The sequence below is a fragment of the Curcuma longa genome, chromosome 1 (assembly GCF_044706935.1).
Source record: "Curcuma longa cultivar G26 ecotype Majalengka, Jawa Barat chromosome 1, ITB_CL_G26_1.1, whole genome shotgun sequence".
In the NCBI taxonomy this organism is placed as follows: Eukaryota; Viridiplantae; Streptophyta; class Magnoliopsida; order Zingiberales; family Zingiberaceae; genus Curcuma; species Curcuma longa.
The window spans coordinates 16,045,963-16,068,367 of record NC_133861.1 but is presented as its reverse complement, the minus strand read 5'-3'; the positions used below and the strand labels follow the sequence as shown (position 1 = coordinate 16,068,367).

General features: G+C 38.3%; 4 protein-coding genes and 1 long non-coding RNA gene across 5 annotated transcripts in view; 4 read left to right on the top strand and 1 right to left on the bottom strand.

Moving 5' to 3' along the window:
• Positions 1-4,095: 4,095 nt before the first annotated feature.
• LOC141822227 (kinesin-like protein KIN-7F) lies at positions 4,096-10,715 on the top strand. Its single transcript, XM_074709668.1, has 13 exons — positions 4,096-4,341; positions 4,696-4,785; positions 4,861-4,961; positions 5,058-5,171; positions 5,245-5,326; positions 5,409-5,476; positions 5,565-5,630; positions 5,729-5,853; positions 6,440-6,767; positions 7,189-7,293; positions 7,374-8,240; positions 9,819-10,147; positions 10,240-10,715. Exons 1-13 carry the CDS (start codon positions 4,107-4,109, stop codon positions 10,559-10,561), a joined length of 2,832 nt encoding a protein of 943 aa, XP_074565769.1. The 5' UTR covers positions 4,096-4,106; the 3' UTR covers positions 10,562-10,715.
• A 384-nt stretch (positions 10,716-11,099) lies between these two features.
• Positions 11,100-12,215, bottom strand: LOC141821017 (uncharacterized). Its single transcript, XR_012601192.1, has 3 exons — positions 12,063-12,215; positions 11,801-11,977; positions 11,100-11,307 (listed from the first exon to the last, which is right to left on the bottom strand). It is a non-coding gene; the product is annotated as an uncharacterized LOC141821017 (long non-coding RNA).
• Positions 12,216-12,931: 716 nt separating this feature from the next.
• LOC141846387 (cell number regulator 6-like) lies at positions 12,932-15,518 on the top strand. Its single transcript, XM_074734421.1, has 4 exons — positions 12,932-13,228; positions 13,326-13,440; positions 13,996-14,261; positions 15,031-15,518. Exons 1-4 carry the CDS (start codon positions 13,118-13,120, stop codon positions 15,256-15,258), a joined length of 720 nt encoding a protein of 239 aa, XP_074590522.1. The 5' UTR covers positions 12,932-13,117; the 3' UTR covers positions 15,259-15,518.
• Positions 15,519-16,388: 870 nt separating this feature from the next.
• LOC141838775 (inositol-tetrakisphosphate 1-kinase 5-like) lies at positions 16,389-18,020 on the top strand. The gene has a single exon (XM_074726354.1). It carries the CDS (start codon positions 16,615-16,617, stop codon positions 17,596-17,598), a length of 984 nt encoding a protein of 327 aa, XP_074582455.1. The 5' UTR covers positions 16,389-16,614; the 3' UTR covers positions 17,599-18,020.
• Positions 18,021-21,430: 3,410 nt separating this feature from the next.
• LOC141832838 (callose synthase 7-like) overlaps positions 21,431-22,405 on the top strand; it is a 36,322-nt gene continuing 35,347 nt past the window's right edge. Inside the window, exon 1 of the mRNA XM_074720214.1 lies at positions 21,431-21,989. Within this exon, the coding sequence (XP_074576315.1) occupies positions 21,740-21,989 (250 nt within the window). The 5' untranslated portion in view covers positions 21,431-21,739. The remainder of the gene's footprint in view (positions 21,990-22,405) is intronic.

The window sequence follows — 22,405 nt, the reverse complement described above, 5'->3', positions numbered from 1 at the left end:
ACGCATGCAAAAGCAAGCTCCAGTTCCCTCTCCCACAAGTAAAACACTCCCCCAAGTTACTTGAGCTTGTCGCATGCTTGCATGAATGAATAATGCACCAGCTCATGGTTTTGAGTTGGCTCGATCGATCCCTCCCTCCCATAATTTCTATTAATCCTCCTACCTGCTAGCTTAGCTAGTATTTTGGATCGTACTTAACGCACACCGCTGAGATAAATTAATAAACAGCCAAACCACGCCATTAACCACAGAAGACAACAGGTAACATGGCTGTGTATATAATTGATGGGTGGTGGAAAATTATTGGCGAGGCGTATACGGATTTGTGCATTTATACAGCAAGTAGATGATGAAACAGGCTGTGAAGAGGACGGAAGAGGGAAACATAAATTAAAAAGCGAAGCGAAAGAGAGAGGGGGCATCACTTTGGCACAACAGCAGCGCTGTGGCGTGGGCCTCCTCCTCCATGGAAGGTTTAGGGTTGGAACGTGCCTGCCGATTATTGCGGATCCCACACCCCCCTAAAATTTAACACCCTCACGCCGATACAAATCGACCCACAGCAGTACTGCATGTTACCGTCCCCCTTTGCCAGGTAATAGCTAGCTACAACCATTCTCCTTCCTTTCTTTCTTTCTGTATAATATTACTTCTATCACGAAGACGAAAGACGAAAGACGATGATGAACAAGAACAAGTAGCAAAAGGTCACTTAATTCACTACGAGAAAATAATTAATGGATTATCGGCCAATGCAAAGAAATCATTCGTTGTTAATTAACATCCTTCCGCCACACTAGCTTGGACTCCTTCTTGGCAGTCATGCAGCAGAAATTATTGTAAAAAAAAATTAATCAAAATTAAAATATTTACATGATACTTCACATTTTTAAATTACAGTTTGTAATTCTAATTTTGAATTATAATCATGCATTTATTATGCGAAAGAAAGTATATGCATGCATATAAAAATTGGCGATGTGATTAAAAATAAATGTAAATTGCGAAATTGAGTAAACAGTCATTTTATAGTTTTTATGAAATTAGAAATTTATACAAACTAAAAAGAGAAATATTCAGCAATATTTTTATTTATTTTTAACTAAACCAAGCCCTTTCTTTTATTGCATAATCCACCCTAGCATAATGGTTATATTCAACATGAGCATCACACATATGATTCAGAGCTTGAGATGTGAAAGCTGAATTATAAAAAGAAAAGAAGATGACCAAAAGATTTAAACACCAAGTGCAATTCGATCTCCAAGAGAATATCAATTCATTTTACACAAATATGATATCTTAACATCAAAGTATATATATATATATATATATAAGAGTTAAAATATGGCGTGCAACAAAAGTTAAATGAATTGGAATATGATATCTCATAACCAAAGACAAGCAAGCAACAAGGAAGGTAATTAAGTCTATCATTTGTTGGTCTCCTAACGTATATCTTCCATGGCCTACTTGGTGATTATGATCATGATTGATGGTGCCTTGCAAATGATCTAATTACTAGAGTAATAATAACTCAAAATTAAACTAACACTTCATAATTAGTTTACTAATCAACGAGATGGGTGATGGGGATGTGAGCAATATATATATATATACAAAAATATTAATATAATATATATATATTGAAAATTTAATAATTAAAATGGAATTTTTTTGCCAATGTTACGTAGGAAGGTTTGGATAGATATGAGTGGGCTTGCTTTCCATAAATGGAGAGAGTGAGAATGAGGTTGCGGATGGAGTTATGATGGCGGGCCCCACCTCCGTCCTGATCGGGTCAAGAAATAATAGAAGACGGGAGGGTTTGGCTTCCCATGCGTCACGTCACTGTGTCAGTGTTTTTTCTAGGCCGGACCAGAAAATGAACCGGCAGCGGTCGCATCGCTTCTCGACCGGTTTTGTTGAATGAGCCAATATTCAGATCAGTCCTCCTGGCGCCATCTCTTCCAAAATATACCCCTCTCAGCCAATTTACTCTTGTAAATATAGACAAAAGTTATTAGACTCTTCCAATAATTTAATTACATTTTCTATGCTCTAGGATACGAATTGTTAAGGCAACTAACACGACCATCACATGGTGTTTAGCTAACTAGGGTTTGCTATACGACCATCCATGTGATGTGATGAGATTAATTAAGAAGGTATATATATGGACACACAACAAAGAAAGCATCGAAAAGATGGTATCGCATTGCTTGGGGATTTAATCTTCGTATCTTCTTCCTTGCAATGAAAGCATCTAAAGTATTTCAAAGATTTTAGATTTATTAGTGGATTTCAAGGATGAAAATTTTTTTTATAGCATAAATGGCTCAAACGCATGAATTAAGTGGCATAGTTCTTTAGTTAATACATAATGAATTTTGTGGTTGGATGTCACAGCTCCAAAATGAAAATAGCAGCCATTTAATTCATGATGTTTATTATATACAAATAAAAAGATCTAACAAAATGTAGTTGAAATTAATGGGTTTACATGGATGGCGCCGGAAAATTCGTTGTGGATACAACGGACATTTATTAGCTAATTAAATGATTGATTATATCATTCAATAAATGAATTGAAAATGACTAATCATTCTCTAGATTAATCGTTTACTATTAATTAAAATTTAATTGGAATTAATACTTCCAAATTGCGATTATTAATTATCTAAAGTATAAGATCTTGAATTGGGCTAGCGAAACGGATTATGGGCCGCGCTAGGTTTAAGGAATTGGGCCCAAAATCAAGTGGATCACGTAGAAATAAACGAGACGGCCCAAATGGCCCGCTTACAAGTTTATTCTTCAATTATGAGGAAAAAAATTGAAAAAAAACATATAATTTATTCTTTAATTGTTAACACCGTTAAGTTATTTGAAGACAAAATCATAAGAAACTTTCAAACTCGGTATGAATTTTGATGGAGAAATTTCCCCTTAAAATTGACCGACGAACTATATGAAAGCTCGACAAGGATGAATTTGTCTTGCTTGATGGAGACAACAAAAGACTTGAGAACGATTCAAAATGTTATCTTTTACTTGCTACGAATTGATTGGTAGGTATTTGTTTATCGATTTCTTTTATCAAAAGCGAATTATTGATTTCTTTTATCTCAAAGACAAAAAGAATACATTTTATAATATTCCTTTGACTTTGCTTCACGTATCATACTGTTCATTGAAGACCGGCTCCTGAATGAGAAGTGCTAAGCACGTCTGCTAATCGTGATTAATTTATTTGTAATTACTATGAAAACAACAGTTGACCAAATAAATACGAAATCTATCGAATCGACGAATTAAATGTGGGGAAAAAAATTCATGAATATATTTTTTAAAGGTGTTTTAGATGCATTAATCTAATGTTTATTTTTTGGCGACGTAACGGAAAAAATAACGGCTCTAAGCGACTGCGGAACTACGCCCCCGTCTTTTTAAAAGGCAAGGCAGGATCGTGGGTGGTTGCTGCTGCTTGTGCGGATTGCAGGGAGGAGGCGGAGGCGACTCTGGTCGGTAGTTCTCGCCGGCCGGCCGATGCCCGAGACGGCTGCTCTTCTGTGGTAGGATTGGTTATGCTATTCTTCTAATTGGAAGCCACATTTGGAAGAAATGTCTTTTGATTCTTTTCTAGCTGGATGCCTGCAATGCTTGCCATTGACTATGCCCTCCCTGTCTGCTCCCCAGCTGCTCATGTGTCAAATGCCTCTTCTTGTTCTTGCCGTGGGTTCTGGCTTTATCAGATGGAAGTCCAGATCCCGCTGGCGCAAAACCCTATCCAAGCACTTCTTTTCTGTAGGACTTGTTTATCTTCTTTAAGCCGGCGTTTGTTCGAGCATAATGATCACAGAATTTTGATTTATGGAACTGGAAAATGACGATTTTGGGGAAAAAGTGGATTTTTTTTTTTTTTTTTGCAGTTAGGCATTCTTGATCTGTTCCATTTCTTGCAGAAACTCATCACTGATTCTTCAACTTGAGCTAAGAGTGAATTAGGCTAGGGCAATATGTTCTTGTTTGTTCGGCGACTACTTGGTGGTTTTGCATTAATATTTGTGGCTTGTTGCAAATCGTGTAGGAGTTAGAGGCGAGGAATGGAGGCGGTCGGCAGGGAGGAGCTGGCTCGGTGGGAGAAGATGGAGCCGGCTGCTGGTGAAAGAAGCAGTGAGAATGTGGAGAAGATTTTTGTTTCGGTTCGACTGAGGCCTCTGAGTGAGAAGGAGGTGGCGGCCAATGATCCCTGTGATTGGGAGTGCATCAATGATACAACCATCATATTCAGGAACAACCTATCTGAGCGGTCAATGAGTCCAACAGCTTGCACATTTGGTGAGATTGATCTGTTGTTTCTCTTTTGTTCACTTGACACCTCATTTACTTACCCGGTGAACTTGATGTGGTTTTGTGTGACACTGTAATGTATATGTATTCCCACAGGCCAGAAGCCAGGCACATTTCAATTATGAAAAATCTTTGGACAATGCAACTTGATCACACAATTTAATTTACCAGCACATAAATTTTTTGTCTACACAAACTTCTCTATTTCATGAGAATCCATGTAGTATATTTGATAAATATCCTGCCTAATTTTCTTTCAACATGATACTGTTTTGGCTCGGATGCCAATAATAAACTCTTTTAAATTAAATTTTGTTTCCACCTTGCACTTCTTTCTAATAGACAGAGTATTTCGAAGTGATTGCACCACCAAACTAGTGTATGAGGAAGGGGCTAAAGAAGTTGCTCTTTCTGTAGTTAGCGGGATTAATTGTAAGTATACAGTTGTATCACTCTGTTTTGCTAGCATATGTTAAAACAAATTAACAGTTATGTGATTCTTTCCAGCTACTATTTTTGCTTATGGTCAAACAAGCAGCGGAAAAACATACACAATGACTGGCATAACTGAGTACACTGCATTAGACATATATGAATATATACTCAAGGTAATACTGGTTTTACTATAATTGCTCTGATATTCTAGTTTCATGTCTTTCTCTACTGTCCAAAAAGTAGCCCTTCACATGTTGTTTCTTTTGCAGCATGATGAGAGAGCATTTGTGCTGAAATTTTCAGCAATAGAGATTTACAATGAGGCTGTTAAAGATCTGCTAAGTGCAGATTCTGCTCCCCTTAGGCTTTTAGATGATCCAGAGGTAAAGTTTCTCATCTGGATGTTTGTTTTCACCTCTGATAAATTTGAAGGTGAAAAGAAAATGCTTTTAACAGAAAGGAACAGTAATTGAGAAACTTACAGAGGAAATATTGAAGGACTGGAACCACCTGAAGGCACTCATTTCTGTGTGTGAAGGTAATCGATATAAAATTTGTCAAGGAATATTCCTTATGCTAATTGAAATGTACTTAACCCTACAAGCATTCATTTCCATTAGCTCAGAGAAAGATAGGGGAGACCACTCTAAATGAAACAAGCTCCCGATCTCATCAAATTCTCCGTTTGGTCTGTTTTCCTATATAACCTTAAACAAAATATCTTTCTGTTTTGGAAGAGTCATATTGATATTTCCTGTTCTGTATCAACACTGCAGACTGTTGAAAGTTGTGCACAGGAGTTTCTGGGAAAAGACAACTCTAGCACACTTGTGGCTAGTGTGGTAGGCTGATAGTTTTCATTTTATTCCTTTTATTTTATCATAGTTCATATATGTTAAAGGAAGATTCTTGGTAAGTGTTGTCTGCTTGTCGCATGCAGAATTTTGTTGATCTAGCAGGGAGTGAACGTGCATCTCAGGCACTATCCGCTGGTACCAGGCTTAAAGAGGGTTGCCACATAAATCGAAGCTTGCTGACACTTGGATCTGTTATTCGCAAGCTGAGGTTGTCAAACCTTCTCTTTAATCCTTTTCTTTGCTTTGTACTTTTGTTGGTATCAATGCATTGAAGCTATTCTTTTTGACATGCTTGGTGCATATTTCGAGTTGTTCAAACAACTTGAGATTTGTCATGTTGAACTTCTTTGCGTATGGTTTTTCATGCTTATGGACTCACTTTCCTATATTCTATGACTTGGCGAGAAAAATTAGTTTTTCTTTTTTATTATTTCAAAACAAAAATAAATAATCCAAAGGATAAGTCCATGATCAAGTAACAGTAATTTTGGTGTTCAAGAGGTACTGTCTTCTCTGCATTATCATTATTCTATAAGTGCTTGTCAATGAAATCTTGGATGCACTAAAATATGTTGAGATTGGAGCACCATTAATTGCATGGAAACTGACATTCTATATTTTTGAACACTGTTTTCTAGAGGTTAAGTGATGATCCATAATTTGTAGATTATGTTAAGAAGTTAGAATAATATGATGTTTCCCCCTTAATTTGATGTTGCAAGGTGCTTTCAAGTTAACAACTCTTCTTTTGTTAATTTATAAATTATAACTATCACTATAATTGGTTTGCACAGCAAGGGAAGAAATGGGCACATTCCATATCGGGATTCCAAGCTCACACGGATATTGCAACCATCATTGGGGGGTAATGCAAGGACTGCCATTATTTGCACAATGAGTCCTGCAAGAAGCCATATCGAGCAATCCAGAAACACTCTTCTGTTTGCAAGTTGTGCAAAAGAGGTTGCTACCAGTGCACAAGTGAATATAGTTATGTCAGATAAGGCATTAGTTAAACATTTGCAAAAAGAACTTGCAAGATTGGAGAGTGAAAGGAGATATTCAGGAATATCTCCAAGTGCTGAAACATTGCTGATGGAGAAGGATCTTCATATTAAAAAGGCAAGAACTTTTCACTCAAATCTAAAACTCACTTTTCTTATATGATCCATAATTTTTGTGCTTCACTGTATGTTATGTCTATAATTCTTATTTGGTACAAGAATAATTCATTGTTTGGAATCAGTAGTTACATGGATTTTTTTCCCCCTTCCATTGAGCTCCATAGAGACTATATTGGTCAATCTAAGATGAATGAACTCTATGTTTCCCGTGAAAAGTATGGTTTCTCAATCACTTCACTTGCTAGGTTTGTCAATCATGTAATTGTTTGACTTGAAAGGGTAGCATTTTGTAATGTTCTATTAACTTAAGAACAAGCCATGTTATATTGCAATCAGGTATTATATAATAGAATGATTATGATTTTCTCAGCACTCTACAAGTTTAGATGTCAACTGAAATTATAATCCATATCTTGTAGCTGGAGAGTGAGGTAAAGAAGTTGGTCCAGCAACGTGATATGGCCCAGTCTCGACTGGAGGATTTTCTGCAAGTTATCCAAAAGGATCCTTCTTCAAGACAATGGGTGACTATTCTATGTCCAAAAATATCTAATGATACATGTACATTCTCTATTTATTTATTTATTTTTATTTTTCATCCTAGGATGAGTCGAGCGAAACCCCAGCACTCAATGGAACTTATATGTGCGATGATTTATTTTCAACATCTGAACCTTCAGATATTGCTGATCTTTGTAATGATTCTGCCCCCTCAAAATGTGCAACTTCATACAATCAGTATAAACAAACTGGAAACCATGTAACTCCATCACCAAGACACCCAGTTAAAAATCTTGAGTTCATTGAGTCAAACGACAATCAAAGTGAAAAAGAGTTTGAGGGACTTTGTCAGGATGTCCACTGCATTGAAGTGAATGGTGCACTTGTACACGAAGATTCAGAGTCCATGTCAGCAGAAGGAAGCAACAGTCTCCAACAGCTGAGTATCATAACTCCTGAGCATGATGATCTTAATCATGAACCTGAACAACAACCCAATCAAGGATTAACGAATGCAGATCCTGTCACATTGGAACAGCATCTTCAGAATGTAAAGAAGACACTTATCAACCTCGTGAAGGCATATCCAGATGGATCCTCTCCAAGTTCAACATGGCAAGATCAAAGCTTTAGAGGTGTTCCATTAAATAGAAGTAGAAGTTGTAGAGCAACAATGACGAGCTCTTCAATTTGGCTCCAAGAAGTTAGTACACCACCTAATATATCTCTGAAAGGATTCCCTGGAAGGCCTGAGGGAGTACAAAAGAAACGACTTGCCTTGGACTTTGGAGATAATAGTAAAGATCTATCAGCGAGTGTATCCCAAATTTCTGTAGATACCACACCATTTAATTTACAGAAATTAAACTCAGAAGCTACTTCCAGTGTCAAGATGGACAGGTTGGTTGACGATACAGAAGTCAATGAGATGGATGATGTTCATTCTGGAGACGAATCCACTGATGATCAGGTATGCTCTCCATGCTGAATAAGTATCTAATCATATTCTTCATTGCCATCATTTTTATTGTTCATTACAGCAATACTGCAGAGTGCATATCTAATTGTTAGCATATTATTCTAAGTTGGTTTATCTTTTGCAAACTTACCCTTGAAACTTCCTTTACAAGGGAAATTGATTATAACTGTCTAACCTATAATTAGCAAAACATGTTATCAATGTATAATGTTTTACAGCAAAACATTCCAACGACAAAAAGTGGAGAGAAAGATAATAATGAAGAAAGAAAAATGTAGTGACAAAACGTTGGCAAATATATATATATATATATTTTTGAAAATTTCACTTTAACAATAATCTCTAGATCATTAGGTATTAAATTATTTCCCAGGTTCATTGGCTGAGTGACTTCATGTGATTTATTTGCTTGTTTAACATAGTTAAAACAAGTTTGAATAGCTCGATTAGCAGAAGAATGCCAGTAAATTTGACCCATGAGGTTTAATATGCAAGTTTCAGTTAGGCTTATGTAATTTTAAACATGTTAATGTACAGCCTAGGTGATATCTCAACTTCATCCAAATAATCCCAAATTGGATATGTTTATTACCTATTTGGATCGGCTTGTGTGAAATTGAGAAGGTTCGCTAATTTTGAAACTTGAGGGCTAAGATCAAATTCAGACCAACAATAACAAAACTATTTTATGAATTTAAATAATATTTATTATTATTTATAGCTTATGACATACAATATAATGTTTAACTGTAGCATTTGAGATGTGACACAGGCCAATACTTATTTTTATATTATATTAAATCATAATTTGTTATATTTTGATATCTTTAATAATTACATATTAATAACATAATATTATAATCCATAATTGTGATACTTGAGCTTTGCTTGTGTTCTGGTACCCATGTTTAAAATTTGGAAATCAAATATGTTTTGGCACTTGTACTCTAGTGTGAGTAAATATTGGGCCATGTAGTGCGGATGAATACTTATAAAATTATAGACATGAAATAATTGACTTTATGAGGTGTGATATCTGAATTTGTTAACGAAGTGGAGTTTTGAGTTGTTACAGATATGTGAATAAACTGTTCAAATCTTTTCATGGATGTAGTGAGGGATCAACCAGTGGATCAGAAACCTTCCCTCTCACCCAATTTGCTCCTTAGAATTAACATTTTACTGTGGTCTACCATGCCTTCATCTCGATGTATGATTTGTATAGTGGTACAATGCTGCTTGTGAAAGTGCAGAAGGGAAACGTAACCCCTAAAAATATTTTCAAAAATAGTTCAACATGGTTGCAACTGGAAAAGTTGGCATCTTTTGCAGGCCTTTTATCCTTGTGGTGCTTAGATTTTTGAAGGTTTATCATGTAGTTTTTTTCCTTTTGAACATCAAATCTTCACTTCATAGTTTTTTTTTTCTGGATAATAAGGAACTTAATTATGGATCATGTTAATGATGAAATATTTTTAGCTAGCCATGCATGGAAACTTCAAGTTGAAACAATTGGTGTAATAAGTTTCTTTAATATTCATTGCCATTTATTTCTTCCTTTGATGTCAGAAAACTGGAAGGAATTTGGTCCAAGATTTTGAAGCTGAGGACCCTGAGAAGGATCTCAATGTGGCACCAACTCTAGATCCACTGCAATCTCCTTCTGAATGGCCTGGGGAATTTGAGAAGAAACAACGAGATATCATTGCGCTTTGGCACGAGTGTAATGTTTCCTTAGTTCATAGGACTTGCTTTTACATGCTATTCACAGGTGATCCAACAGACTCTATTTACATTGAAGTGGAATTCAGGAGATTATCCTTTTTAAAGAGCACTTTTGCTCGGCAGAACATTGATAAAGCATCAGTTGTCGGTCAGAGTTCCACTTCCACATCAAGGTTACATCGGTTGTGCTACATTTTTCAAACTTGTTTTTAAGAAAACGTAGCCTAATTGATTGCTAAGACAAGGTTTGTTTCCTCTTGGGCAGTTTAAGATTGCTTCGACGTGAAAGAGACATGCTTTGCAAACAGATGCAGAAGAGTTTGTCTGCAGTGGAAAGAGAGGACCTCTATTTCAAGTGGGGAATTGCATTAGACTCAAAGCAGAGAAGAATGCAGCTTGCTCGGCGCCTCTGGTCAGAACCTCAGAACCTAGAACATGTTAGAGAGAGTGCATCTGTTGTGGCAAGCTTGATTGGACTTTTAGAGCAAGGGCATGCTCTGAAAGAAATGTTTGGCCTCACATTCTCACCTCAAAAATCTAATCGAAGGTTCCATAGTTGGAGACATGGATTGTCTTATCGGAAGTAAACAGAATAATGAACACCCAAGGACCTTTTGCTCCTCAACAACAGACCACTATTTTTTTTTTCTGTTAAGAGTTGTAATATATAGATGCAATTAACAGGTCAGTGGCATTTCGCTGCTAGTTCTTTCCCGTATGGCAGTATACCACTGCAGTGATGATAACCAAAGTTAACAATGAAATGGTCTCTGTTTACGTCTTTTATCTTGTTTTTTGTTTTGGAATCTGAACGCTGACTGATGTTCATTGAACTTAACATTGAGTTTGTGTGAGGAATTGACTTGTTCTTGAGGCCTAGTTACATACAGATGAACTTACAAGATGAGTTTTTAATATGATAAAAACCTATTCGTGAACATTTTTAACATGAGTTGCATGGAATTATCCACTTTTATTTAATATTACGGCTTCGTAGTTCTAATTTCCCAATCAGGTGAAAGTTAATTATCCTAAACTTAGGACAAGTTTAATTATATAATTTATTTTTATATAATATAACTGCTGATTCCAACATCAACACATACACTACTGAAATTTTCAATAAAAGGGCAAAGAACACTCGGCCTTAGTTCCAAATTGTTGTGCAAAGATACAATATTAACAACCCAAATTCGAGATGATGAGAAAATGGGAGAACAAGTAATTTTTGCAGACAAAATTCTGTAATGACATGAAACCAAATGGGAGATTTTGCATCATGCATCAGACAGATCCATCCTTTGAGATGATAGTCCACCATCCATGAATTCATCTGAGAAGAGAAATAAAATTTCTTAAAGAGCTATATTTCCAAGTCTATAGTTCAAAAGGACACTGCCAAAACTCACACCAGAACAATTTTAACTTCATATTTATGTGAACAAAATATACAAATGACAAACTCAACACAGATCACTTTTCGAGTAAAATTCAACTCTTAGGAAGATAAACTGAATCAGATACAAAAATATTCTTCATAAGAAGATGAATACTGAATCTCAACTAGCTGTCTCTTGTTCCAAAGCAACCAGAAATTGTCTCATGCGTGTTCAAAGGAAAAGGAACAGTCGCATGGAAAAGGAACAGTAATCATATATGTAATTCCTCAGGAATCCTTTCCAAGGTTTGCAACAAAAAGATGAGAATAGATATTCAACCAGATTAACAACCGATTCAATAAATTTTGAGCAAAGAAAACGATCCTTGAGTTTAACACAATGCATGAATGTTGATGATTCAAAGATGAACTAAGCGAGGTCACATACAGACAATTCAAATGTCGAGTGTTCTAGGGTCCTCGGCAAGCGTAGCCAAGGAAGCACTGTGAGATATCTCGATTGCTCCGAGATGCCAAGCTCAGCCGCGAAGTCATCTTCGCCGCCGCCTCCGCGCTATGGAAAGGAAAGAGAGAGGCACCGCAGCAACCCAGTTCGATGGGAATCCTTCATTGAAAGCCCATATCCAGATCAACGCATGTTGCCGAAGCAAAATAAGACAGTAGAGAAGGTAAAGAACTCCCTTGCTCACCTGGAGAATGAGGGGAAACGGCGGATTGGTGGAGCGGCAACGTTAACTTTGACGGCGAAGGTTCCGGGAGCACGGAGAGGAAGGCGCTGAACGGATCTAAAGAAGAACGACGCAGCCATAGCAAAACTTCAAAACAATAGCACGAAAGGAAAATAAAGATCGAAGGGGTTGAAACACAAACCAAAGAAATTTGGGAGTTTAGGGTTTTTCTCATCATTTCACTCCGATGCGCGACACATCAGTTACGGAGGAGGGCATCCAACGGTTCCTCTGCAGGAAGCGCAGCCGCAAACCCTATCTGGCCCTTCCTCCTGTATGAAAACTCCCATCTTGCCCTGACCCCGAGTTTGAATCGCCGCCATGGCCTCCGCCGCCGAAGCGTGAGAAACCGCAACCCTCGCTCCAAATGAGTCGGAATCCTCCATCGACTTGTATGCTGAAGCTTGCGCCTTCGTGATCGCCCGCTTTGCTTAGATTATAGCTGTAGCATTACAATGTAAGCAGCCACTGGCGATGCAGCGGAAGAACACAATAGAACTCTTTTCGCGCCATTTTAGCCAGTCACATGGCATCTGTTCTTGTGAGCACTCGATCAAATGGTGCTGATTCTCATTCGAGATGCATCGGCATTACATTGTATAGATAGTTTTGTGTCGATCATCTTGTTTTCTTGAAAGAAGGAAGATTGTTAATTTCTTCTCTTTCGCTGGATGAAAGCTGAGACTGAGAGAAGGATAAATTTTCAAGATTAATTATTTATTATATCTATTGTCGACCTTTCCAATGTCTTCTATTTTTAGAAAACAGGAGTTTGAAACTGATCCGGCTTCGAAGGACGATGATTACCGCAAACGTGGCCGGTGATTAGCCTCTCCGTGGCCGGTGATCATCCTCTCCGTTCAACCCTTCATTCGAACCTGCAGGACGAAATCCAAACCATCCTCCTCCCACATTTCCGGATCCTATGCTGGTGCTTGTACGCGATTCGTTGGTGTTCGTCAATTTCCTCATTCTCACTTTCTTTCTCCGGAGCGCCATTTGGTCCCTCTTCGAAGATGTCAGACGGGCCGGCCTCATCGAGGTACGTGAAGCTCACCAAGGACCAGGATGCTCCGCTGGAGGAGATCCTCCCTGGAGAGCTGAATCAGCCAGTTCGTGTTCCCCAGGTTAGGGTTGTAAAACCGGACTATCCTTTGATAGGAGCTGGATTTTGGATCGATCTATGCAGTCTGATAGCGCGGGTGCCTGCTTTTGTTTGGGCAGTTGGAGGTTCGACGATGCATCGAGTGCGGGCAGCCCCTTCCCGAAAGCTATGAGCCACCTGCTGATGAAGCTTGGACAACTGGAATTTGTGGCTGTTCTGAGGATCCGGAGAGCTGTAAGTGCACTCATTAGTTCATGATTCTTTGTTGAAAACAAACAAACAAAAAAAATCTGTTTTTTATGCAACTTTCATGTATTCTCAAAATCTAGAAGGAAAGCTAAAATCATTTTCAAAACAAAGTGAAAATTTAGTGGCTAAATGAAACTTCCCGATCCGATTCTTGTTTGGTTGTTGAGTTGTTTTGATCCCTATCTGCTCTTTTGCTCGTTACAACATTGAACTAACCATAGAATGAAGAACAATACACCTAAGGGAAAATTTCAATCTTTTATCCCCTCACATTTTACCTTTTGCATAAGCTGACTACAGTCTCCACACAATTCAACCATTATTTACAAAATTTAAGGTGTGTGGGTGCTTGTGCCACCTTTGGAAGGGATACTTTGTAGTTCTATCATTATATCAAGCTGTGCATATATGCATAATATTACCTCATGATATTCTATTCAAAAGATTATGATTGCTAATTAATGAATACAGTTTTCTGCTCATTATATTGTCTAATATGGGCAGTGTCTTAATTTTGTTTGAGGCCTTTTTGTATGATAGGTTGGACTGGACTTTTCTGTCCTTGTGTCTTGTTTGGGCGCAATGTTGAGACGCTTAATGAAGATATTCCATGGACAAGTCCTTGTACATGTCATGCTATCTGTGTTGAAGGTGGTATTTTACTTGGAGCCGCTACAGCACTTTTCCATGGGATTGACCCAAAAACATCATTTTTGATTGGAGAAGGATTAGTATTTTCATGGTGGATGTGTGGTGTTTATACTGGTATATTTAGACAATCACTGCAAAAGAAATACCATCTCAAGGTGAATTCTTGTTCTTCCTTGTCTACTATTTTGTTATTTACAATGTCATTCCAAATGGCAACGGTATATCCTGCCACTGAGTAGTAGAAAAGGCACAGCCTATTTTGATTTAGAGATTTTGTGTACAAGAAATTCATTTTAACAGCTGGTTTTTTTAATGCATCATCTTATAGCATTGCACCGCTGAAAGATTATAATGGTCTGCTAACAGGAACTTTATCCAACCCTGCTATTCTGTTCTACTATGTCTTAAGAAGTCAATAGCGCCTTTGGTTATTTCATCCTCTGCTCTACTATCAGTCGGTTCTTTCAAAAGTTCCTTGGTACGAGCCATTAATTTAATTTCTCTATTAAGGATTCACAAATACAAAAGTTGGTGATTTATTGTTACACTGATCTTCTAACATTCAATGTTTAGGTATCCAGTCCTAAATTACTTGGACATTGAACAAGCGATAAAGTACTTGGTTCATATACCTTAAATATGGAACTAGTTGTAAGAGAAACCAAGTTAGGTTCCTTTGAGATGCCATTTGGGTTTTAACTACTTTATATTCACTAGATCATCAGAACACTGTACCCATAATATTTCACAAAATGCCTCATACAAAGAGCTTTTTGCCAGAACTTGAAAAACTGCTGTTACGAACCTGCATTCTACTGTCTTCTATTTGGCTAGCTTGTATGTTTTATCTGCTGATTGCATTGTGCACAGATGCTCGATGCCTATATTCTTCATTCTAAGTCTCTTTTCTTTTTGTGATTACAGGACTCTCCGTGTGACTCTTGCATGGTCCATTGTTGTATGCATTGGTGTGCTATCTGCCAGGAGCACCGCGAGCTGAAGGGCCATTTGTCCGATAGCATTGCTCCAATGACTGTTGTTAACCCGCCGCCTGTGCAGGAAATGAGCACTAGTATCTCTGGAGTCCCTGAGACTGCTCCCCGGCAGAACCAACATGCAGGAAATTCAAACAAGAGCATTATAGTTCAGTAGCATTCCCGTATACACCTGTTTGAGAACCAGAGGCATGAGCAACGAACATGGGATACCAATTTTGTTTTTGTGGGTTCTGATTGAACTTAGGATTTTATCTCTATGATAGATGCTGACCTTTGTTGCACCAAAATAGTATTTCTTAAACCATGTAGCCATGATCAGAGCTCAGACTCCGCATCTGGTAAATTGTTTCCATCTCCAACTTTTGGTTTGACGATTCAACATTTTGCATTTTTAATTAGCCCATTTTTATGCTTGCAGTCCTCACATTTTTGAGGTTATAGTAGTTGATGTATTGTATGGAGATGTATCTATTTTTTTTTTTTTCAAAGAGCAAAATTTTGTGGTGTTCTGATTGTCTGTTAACTTAGTAACTTAGTTGTGTCATGTGTGGGCTTTGCTTTCGAGGTACATCTTTGGTATATTCTACTACCACACTTGTCTGCCATGATGAATTAATGTTAGTCTATGATCTACTAAAAAACAGATATAACATGAGCTTTGGAGATTGATTATTCAGACTGCAAAAGTGACTCGCGTCAGACCGCAAAAGTGAGGAAGACGGCACTTCGCTGCTGCGTCAGACTGCAAAAGTGACTCGCGTCGTGCGCAGTCCCCTCGAACGAATAGTAGTAATAGTGATTAATATGTTGTAAGAATTTCGAAAATGTATAGGTGTTGTTTGAAAATTTTGCTTTATCGTTTTTGTTTTTTAATAATTTTTATTTCAAATTCAAATATAAATGCAAATAATAGGCAACTCATTACAGACAATTTATACCATTTTCGTGTGTTTGCGAATCTTCCACTCGAAACCCACAAGATTCTCTTTCAGAGGCGGGGCCTAGCGGGCCCGCCTGAGCTCTCCCTCCCTTGAGATCCCAGGTTCTGGTTTTGCGTCAGTTGAACCGCCAGCGTACGGCTTGTTGGCCGCCACGTCGCAACGCCTTTGGATGGGAAGCGCGTGGTTCCCTTCGCATCAATTCGCTCCGCATGCGGCATCGCTTAGTCTCGTTTGGCATCAAGGCGGAGGAGTCACCGCGAGTGACGGCACCTTCTCCCACTCGCCGTTTTGCTATAAAAATAAGGGCAGCCCTGACAGTCGCTTCTTCCGCTTCCCCATCGCGTTTCCCCCGCCCGACTGATTCATTCTTATCCTTGATTCGGCTTTCAGTGAGCGAGAAGAGGGGAATAACCCTAATTTATCTTTGTTTTCTTTTCATGTTTCGCTCTTGGAAATCAACGATTTCTGCTCGAGAATCGTAGATTCCGGTTGATCTGTGCTCTAAAATGCGGTTTGCTTCTCTGGCAATCTGAGATTAAGGAAGATTTGCCAGGAATTAGCTGCTCGCCATGGCGGAGAAGCCTCGGAGATTTTCTGTAGGATACGCGCTCGTTCCCAAGAAACAACAGAGCTTCATCCAGCTATCGCTTGTCGACCTTGCACGACAAAGGGGCATCGATCTTGTCCCCATCGATACCTCCCGGCCACTTGCCGACCAGGGACCCTTCGATTGTGTGCTCCATAAACTCTACGGCGAGGAATGGAATGGTCAGCTCGAGAATTTTGCCGCAAGAAACCCTAGCGTCCCCATCGTCGATCCACCCCACGCTATCGAGCGGCTCCATAATCGCATCTCTATGCTTCAGGTAGTGTCGGAGCTCGAAATCCCCCAGGAGAGGGAAACCTTCGGGATTCCTAGCCAGGTCGTGATCTATGATTCTGCCGCCCTCTCCAACTCTGGCGTCGTCGGGGCCCTTCGCTTCCCTGTCATTGCTAAGCCCCTGGTGGCCGATGGCAGTGCTAAGTCCCACAAGATGTCGCTTGTTTTCCACCGTGATGGCCTGCTAAAGCTTAAACCACCGCTTGTGCTGCAGGAGTTCGTAAACCACGGCGGGGTTATATTCAAGGTGTACGTGGTGGGGGATTATGTGCAGTGCGTGAGAAGGAAGTCCCTTCCTGATGTCTCTGAAGATAAGTTGGAGTCTGCTGAGGGGGCCGTCACTTTCTCCCAGGTGTCCAATTTGACTGCACAGGATCCAACGGAGGTAGAATACTACAAGCATCTGGATGAGGCAGAGATGCCTCCATTGAGCTTTGTCACCGAGATAGCTAGAGGTTTGAGGCGGGCTATGGGACTACATCTTTTCAATTTTGATGTGATCAGGGATGTGAAGGTTGGGAACCACTACCTTGTGATCGACATCAACTATTTTCCTGGATATGCAAAAATGCCATACTATGAAAAAGCTTTGACAGACTTCTTCTGGGACATCGTTCATGAAAAGAAAGGACAACGCGCTGGAGATGTGGCCATTGGCAATGAGGAAAAATAGTGTGAAAGATAGTAAAGGAAGTGGAGAATGTTTCCCTGATCTTCATGGATATGTCTTCTGCTTCAAAAAAAATCTAGTTTTCCTCAAAACAATTGAAGGTACAATTTGCACTTTTCTGCAAGCTAAGTCGTCCAGAGCACTGCAAGTGTCGGTGCATGTTTTGTGTTTTGCCGAATAAGCAGGTTCGGTAGTTGTTAGTTTCTAACATGGGAATGAGTTCATTTGGTTCTTCCATTGAATAATTAGTCATGCCACCATTAAGTTTTAACATGCTTCCTCTGGATAGTTAGGAGTGTGAGGTTGGTCCTTTATTCTGAAATATGAAGGATTTTTGTTTACATGTAGCTTGCCAATTAGCATTATATTTAATCTTTCTTGCTATTTTTGAGCTAAAGATGAATGCTGCATCACTGTTTTACTTTTATGATGGTGTATTCTATGCTTATTCCATTGATGGTGTATACTATGCCTATTCCGGAAGCTCTTAACACCAAAATATAAGATGTTATGGTGGAGGTTGATTGTTGTACCCTAGTGCACTCACCTAATTAAAATGCAGGGTCTAAGTCGCATACCTTATTATCAAATATGCGGACAAAGAAATTCTCATAGGGCCAAATTTATTTTTTTCTAATAGTTCATTGATCCAGATTTTAAAGAATCAAGCTTTCCATTGCTTTACCTACTTTGTGACTTTTACTATAAATCTTCCTTTTGCTACTTCTTGGTGGTGTTCCACTGGCTATTGCCATCTTTAGTTTATTTCTCTTGTTAATTTTTTTGTTCTTCATTCATTTATTTTATTTGATCTATTTGTTTCTTTTAAATATCTCAATATATAGATGTTACTATTGATCTTCTTTTTGTTATTTCTTGGTAGTGTTCAACTGATTACTGTCATCTTTTGTGTATTTTTTTCTTGCTTGATTCCTTGTTGTGCATACAATGTTTTTTATTTAACTTAATTTTTCTCCTTTTGAATATCTCAAGAACTAGCTTGCACTATGTTAGAGAAATGACGTTTATACGACTGAAGGGCATAACTTTGTGTCACTAAGATTGTGATAAAAAAACTTACTGCTATAGCCTACCTTAAAAAATCGTAGAAGAACCTGTGACCACAGAAAACCTGAACCATCAGGCAACAATAAAATTATCTGACTTGTTTTATTGTTGAAAACGAATGTCACCTGTGCACAAGTCAACAAATGTTATACTTAAGGATGACTTATTCTAGAACTTGAAAAGGGTAAACAACACAGTAGTCTCCTTGGACAAACCTGATTGAAGGCCAAAGCCACATCATATTCACAATCAGGGTAGATAATTCATTAAAAATTTGGCTATTGATATTCTTGTGGTAAAGCAAGTGCCAGTAAAACAATCAGTGATCTCACGATGGACTTAACCTCACATATTTATAATCAGGACAGATCAGGGTGAAGGGCTAGCTGGCCTGGCCTTTCTATTGTTGGAGTCAAAGCTAGTCAGTCCTACAAGAACATTGGATAAGTGATGAATTATTCCGAACTTGATGCTTTGGATGGTTGTTGTATTTGAATTTGTGTTGCCTCTGAGGCTCTTTTGTTGGGAATAGAAGAATATACATTGTGTGACTGGATGTGTTAAGTTCGATCAATTTAAAGAGAAAACATATCTGAGAATGTACCTACTGGTCTGATATGCACGTATTCATTCTTTATTTATGTAATATAGTGGTTACAATTGTCAAACAACTCTGTTGTCTAGATTATTGTTTTTCTTAGATTTAACAATTTCTGCATCCTTTTCATTGTAAATACAGCCTATTGAGTAAAATATACGGATGACTTGGAAAGTGATATAATTTGTGCACTTTTCGTGTGTATTATAGCTTTATATTGTCCTAGACACCCTTTTTCTCATATTTGACAATTTCTACATTCTGTCAGTTGCATTCTTATTCATATCTCTTAATTTTTATTAATTAATCTATACTGCATGGTCACATTGATCCCGCTTCTGATCCAAACAATTATTAACTCTCGTATGAGGTTATTGGGATATCATATTCTTTGTATATTAATCCAGCTTCTGATCCAAACAAATATTAACTCTCATATGAGGCTAAAAAAAAAATTGGGATATCATATTCTTTGTACAATAGCTTGAATTGCAGTTCTGTTTGTCTTAATTATTTGTGCTCGGCTATTTGAATTTTATCCTCCCATTAACTCGTTTTTTATCATCTAATGCAATTACATTGAATTGCTTTCGGGTATTAGTATTATTTACCTAATGATGCTTAGATGACTGGTTGACAACGAGGTGTTTGAGAAAAGATGATATGTTTCGTTTGCTGTAATTTGCCTTGTGAAAATGGTCCTTTGTCTCAAATGCAATGGCAAACTCCTGACGATCAAGTACAGTTCTTTTTCCAAGGCCTGCTGTGAAGATTGATTAATCATAGTAGACTAGCGTACGTTGTCATCTTCATCGTCAGCTGTTTTTCTCATCTGAGGTTGACTCTAAATCTTCTTTCTCTATAATGAGCTCAACAGAAGGTAATATATATGTTTTTATTATATTAATAAATTCTTTAGTAATTCTATCCTTTGTTTTTTTTCTTCAATTTAATACATTTAACTTTTTTTTTCTCTAACAGTAGAATTTATTAGTTCTTTTTTAATTATATAATTTATTAGGCGTCTTACATATGTCCTTACCATCTTCTAAAAATGTGAGTTTATGATTCACGCCATAATCAGTAGGCGGCAGACCAACCAAAAACCTTGTTATAGAGCCGAGGGCTTCAATAATCGGGGTAATTAATGACAAGTGTCTATCAGCAGTCCTGAGTCGGTCCTAAGAGTATAGAAGAGATATGTTCAAATATATAAACAGAAAATGTAAAAAAATAATAAATCCCAATTAATTCTATTGACTATGTCTGGGGTGATCGGTTCAGTCTCATAGAAGTTTTCCATTAGCCATCAGGATAAATCGGAAAGTGCACGAAAATATAATTTTCGTCACCAAATTCAAACGTCTAACATTCCTTTGATTGCGATCTTCATTTATAGGAAAATTTTTGTAAATACGTCGTAGTTGGGGATCGAATCGTGGTGTTTGGGTGACAATCTGGATGTCTACAGAAAAGGTAAGAGATGACTTAAGGTGGCGTGAAAAGTATAATTAAAGTTTATCGTCTAATTCAAAAGGTGACAATGTGGTCGCGAGATGACGAAGCATTAACAAAGAGGTGAAGGTGGCAAAGTTCGCATTAAAGTTTATCGTCTAATTCAAAAGGTGACAATGTGGTCGCGAGATGACGAAGCATTAACAAAGAGGTGAAGGTGGCAAAGTTCGCATTTAACCAGTTGGATCAAGTAGCTTGATTTTGCCAATGACAGTGCCTCTAGAAGGACATCTAGAATACGTTAAAGTGTTTAGTTTAAAAAAAACTCACAAAAAATTATGAGGAATTATCATTGGGCTCGAGGGAATAATAAATTAAAGCCTCCGATAATAAAAACCTGGAGAAATTATTTAGAGAAATCATCATTTGCTCGAGGGAGGGAAATAAAACAGAATTATTTATAAATATAAAATTTAAAATGCAATGAGGTACATGATTAAGTTATATAATAAAAGATTAAATTGAATTATATTTTTTTTATCTTAAATTTGATTTTACGGCGTGCAAAGTGATTCGGATCGATTCTTACCGTGCCGAAACGGAAAGCTCATCACTAACTAATTGATTACCGGGTTATTTAATGCATTCTTATACTGCTGCACCTCCTCCCGTCCACTATCACTTCCACTGACACAATTCTTTCTTCTTCCCGTCTCCTAGCTTTCCCTTTTTCTTTTCTTTCGCTTTACCTCATTCCTTGCTTGGATACTCCAACCCCAATTCCACAACTCTCTACCCAGTAAAAAGTCGAGATCGGCGACAAAGAAAAAGCAAAAGAAGCTAATCTTCCGCCAAAAAGCAGAAAAAGGATCGCCGAGTAGCTTTGTGATCGATCGAAGGAACGGATCTATTACATATAGCGAGAATGCTCGCCGTCTTGCCCTTGATCTCTTTCTCTTGGAACCAGAAGAAACCCAAGGAGCAAGAGGAAGAAGAAAGGGAAGAGGCAAAGGGCATACGGAGATGGCGAGCAGCGGCAAGCAGCCGGCAACAGGCGGAGGGGAGACCTCCGGCGCGCCTAAGTTGGGGAAGACGTTTTCGAGGAAGATGACACGGATGCCGACCACGCATGACGTGCAGCAGGAGGAGGATGCGGCCGCCCCGCCCGCCCCAGCCGACAGCGAGCTCGTCCCCGCTTCCCTCGCCTCGATCGTTCCCATCCTTCGCGTGGCCAACGAGATCGAGCAGGAGAATCCTCGCGTCGCCTATCTCTGTAAGAACTCCACCTTACTCAGTTACTCTGATCTTAGCTCGTATATTGTTCTGACGATATGCAAAGAGTGATGTTGCGACATAGCAAACGTAAATTTCGTCGTTCCTCTAAATTGTCTAAACATAGAGCACTCAACTGTGCCGGTGCAGTATCTACATACATTATCTAGCTTTTGACCTTTGATCTTGCCTGGAGGGTTGCTCAAGATCTTTTAGCGGCTTTCACATACTCAATGTATGTAGGACTGCATTCGTTCACTTATCTTCTCGTTTGAGCTATGTGGTATATCATCATTGAATTAGTTCTCAAGATATTAAAATCCTGCATTTTATTGTTTCATCTGTGAATAACCAGGCTTTGGGTAGGAGATATGCTGCTATAGCTAGTTGATTGGTATCACAATTGGCAAGTTTCAA

Coding starts and splice junctions, on each gene's coding strand:
- LOC141822227 (XM_074709668.1), top strand. CDS start 4,107: ATGGAGGCGGTCGGCAGGGAGGAGCTGGCTCGGTGGGAGAAGATGGAG. Junction 5,477..5,564: donor CTCATCAAATTCTCCGTTTG/GTCTGTTTTCCT, acceptor TCAACACTGCAG/ACTGTTGAAAGTTGTGCACA. Junction 7,294..7,373: donor ATCCTTCTTCAAGACAATGG/GTGACTATTCTA, acceptor TTTTCATCCTAG/GATGAGTCGAGCGAAACCCC.
- LOC141846387 (XM_074734421.1), top strand. CDS start 13,118: ATGTCAGACGGGCCGGCCTCATCGAGGTACGTGAAGCTCACCAAGGAC. Junction 13,229..13,325: donor AGCCAGTTCGTGTTCCCCAG/GTTAGGGTTGTA, acceptor TTGTTTGGGCAG/TTGGAGGTTCGACGATGCAT. Junction 14,262..15,030: donor AAAAGAAATACCATCTCAAG/GTGAATTCTTGT, acceptor TTGTGATTACAG/GACTCTCCGTGTGACTCTTG.
- LOC141838775 (XM_074726354.1), top strand. CDS start 16,615: ATGGCGGAGAAGCCTCGGAGATTTTCTGTAGGATACGCGCTCGTTCCC.